At 54.6% G+C, this 3,058-nt stretch overlaps 1 protein-coding gene across 1 annotated transcript; it reads right to left on the bottom strand.

The window, feature by feature from the left end:
* Positions 1-875: 875 nt before the first annotated feature.
* LOC129713080 (neurogenin-3-like) lies at positions 876-1,662 on the bottom strand. Its single transcript, XM_055661959.1, has one exon. The coding sequence runs from the start codon at positions 1,660-1,662 to the stop codon at positions 1,003-1,005; it is 660 nt and encodes a 219-aa protein (XP_055517934.1). The 3' UTR covers positions 876-1,002.
* Between the last annotated feature and the right edge of the window lie 1,396 nt (positions 1,663-3,058).

The raw sequence follows: 3,058 nt of genomic DNA on the forward strand, positions 1-3,058 counted from the left end.
ACGTTTGAACCCGGACTCGCAAACCATTGCACATTTCTTAGAGCAGCGTCTGCTTTGATCTGATCTGATCTTTTTCACGCCTTACATGCTCTTGGTACCCTCTCGTTAGCCTGACTCTCAATCTGAAGAAGGGTCTCGACCCATTCCTTCTCTCCAGAGATGCCGCCTGTCCCGCTGAGTTACTCCAGCATTTTGTGTCTATCTTCGGTGTATAAGCAGCATCTGCAGTTCCACCCTGCACATCCTCCCCGAATCTAACAAGATTTGCACTTTCCGGCCAACCGCACAGCACAACCTGTACGCTTTCCACATTAACACGGCAATCGGAGGCAGTTGTGTGTGTGTGTGTGACTCTTAGCTAACGGATCAACGCCGCTCGCTAGCAAGCGAACGATGCGCTTCAGTGTGCAATAGGCAGGAGCGTTTGTGGAATGCGTTCTGCTTCGGGAACAAATTCTCCAGCAGCGACGGGGACCTCAAACCGTGCGGAATAAAGTCAACATTTTATTACAATGTAGAAAAAAAAACATATTGCCAACATCAGAACACGTTCGTACAATGATTCAATGCGACAGAAAAATCTCTTTTTATATACAATATATATTTTCAATTAATTCTGCATCAATAAATATATTAAAAAATGCACGCGTCAGCGATATAATTTATCATTTGGAATTATAAAAATTGCAGGGATATCGGGGAAGTAAGCGCCATTCCTTGTTGCCTGTGGGCGGGCGACCCACCTTACAGTCGGGAGAGTTTTCTTGATCTTTCTCTGATTTAGTTGCGATGGGACATCTCTGTAGCATCCTCCACGTCGCTCAGTCTGCAGCCGAGTTCGGGGGGGGGGGGGGGGGGGGGGGGGGGTGCAGTGTCCAAGATGTCCAAGCAGTGTCTAACTACTCCAGGGGGCGAATAAGGCAAGTGTGGTTACCGCGCCGCCACCAGCGCCGCGCATGGAAGGTGGGAGAGGGCAGCGGTGTTGTCTACACAACGCAAGAGTCAAACGAAGCCGGCGTAAGTCGGGCTGTGCAGGCCGTGGGTTCGCTCCTGTTGCGCCGACAGGAACATCTCGTCGGCGGAGCTCTGGGGGCTGAGGGACTCGGCGGAATGCGAGCAGTCCCAGTCGGAGGAGGATGGCGATGGCGGGGAGCTGGCGAGCTCGAAGGAGTGTCCCCGGCCGCTGGCCACGTAGGTCGGGCGCCCTTGCTCCGCCATCCGCAGCGCCTCGGTCAGCGCCCAGATGTAATTGTGAGCGAAACGGAGCGTTTCGATTTTGGTCAACTTGGCATCGTCCGGGAAGGTGGGCAGGACTCCCCGCAACGCGTCCAGCGCGTCGTTTAGATTGTGCATGCGGTTGCGCTCCCGGTCATTCGCTTTCGTGCGCCGGTTCTTCCGCTGCTTGGTCGCCGTGGCTTCGTTTTTCACCCTGGAGCGGCTCCTCGCTTTCTTCTTTCTGCTCTCCGGGGCGCCCTGCCCGGACTTCCGAGCGCGCAGGCTGCCAGCGTCGTCTCCCGAGCCCAGGCGAAGGGTCGGGGCGCCGTCCGGAGACAGGACGGTGCTGATGGAATCGAACGAGCTGCTGTCGTCCCCGGAGAGGGGAGAATATTGTCCCTGGTCGCTGGTGAAGGCCACAGGCGAGCAGGCGGTTTTCGTGGGCATCCTGTGAGAGGGAGAGAGAGAGAGAGAGAAAGAGAGAGAGGATGGCATTACTATCACGGACACACCAGAAACTGCAGATGCTGGAATCTTGACCAAAGCACAAAGTGCTGGATGAAGTCTGAGTTGCTCCAGCACTTTGTGTTGTGAATTGGTTTAGCCGCGTAAGAGCGCACGGACAGTAGAAATGTCCCATTCCCTAAAGGCAATTTGTGAAATTCACCTCCATGGCAGGGAGCATCGCTTGCAACGTTAGATCTCAGTGCAGATCTGCGATGACCCCCAGCTAGAAGTGACGGGGCGAAGGATGCAACGTTTGTAAAGGCGAACCCACCTGGGTAGTGGCTGGAGAGGGAGAGTGTGAGCGAGAGAGGGAGGGGGGGAGGTGATGCTCTCTGCAGCAGAGGGTATCCCGGGCGGTGGCACGCGTCTTGTCCTCGCCCCGGGGGCCTCCGACTCAGCCGGGCTGTGAAGTGCGCTCTCGTGAGGTCTGGCACACGACTCCAGTCCTTGCATTTATATAGCGTGTGGGACAATGCTGGCGCCCGGGGAACGGGTGGATGGAGGGGGAGGGGGGGGGGGGGGGGAGGGCGGGGAAGGTGAGGGTAGGGGATGGGAATGCAAAGAGTCTCCTGGGAATGGGGGGGGGGGGAGAGGGAAGGGGGGTGGAGAGGAGGGCTTGCTTAGAGATGCTGCGCGCATTGAGTGAAAGGCACCTTCTATAGATTGTAATTGAGCGTGTGCGCTGCTCGCTGGGTCCCCTGGGGGGAGGAGGCGGGCAACGTGCGCCGGGAACGTGTCCCGAATTAACGAGGCGCCAGGCACAGGGCAAGAGACCACGCGAGTCGGCACGGCCTCCTGTGACATTCTCTGTACTCCCCGGGGCCGGGGTCAGACTAATTCAGCACCACAACACTCTGATGCGCCAAATCCTTCAGCAACAGCAGCCAGCAACAACTCGCTTGCAACGAGTCTGCATAATACAGAGATAAACTCCACCCAATTACAGGAATTAAAATCTCAATGCTTAAAAAAACCCCAAAGTATTCTTAAACATCCTAAATGCAACAAGTGTCAGTGTTTGTTTGCAAACTTTCTATAAATTCACAATGTCTTTTCAATTACAGATTCCGATGCGGGGGAATCTAGGTGTTCGGACAGGTTGTGTTAAGCCGGGCGGAGATCCATTCTTCTGCTGAAGAAAGTTTGCCTCGTGTAACGCAGTCAGAATCGAAGTCAGAGAACTGTTTATTTTCTATCTTGTCTTAAACGCGCGCAGTGCAATAAGTTGTCAGAGCGGACACCAGCAAATGCGCAATCTACAGTCATTACGCACCCACAATGGGTCATTAATGACCATGTTTTAGGTTTGCTCGAGATATGTTTTGTTTCCTTGAAC

The sequence above is a fragment of the Leucoraja erinacea genome, chromosome 34 (genome assembly GCF_028641065.1).
Source record: "Leucoraja erinacea ecotype New England chromosome 34, Leri_hhj_1, whole genome shotgun sequence".
Taxonomy (NCBI): domain Eukaryota; kingdom Metazoa; phylum Chordata; class Chondrichthyes; order Rajiformes; family Rajidae; genus Leucoraja; species Leucoraja erinaceus.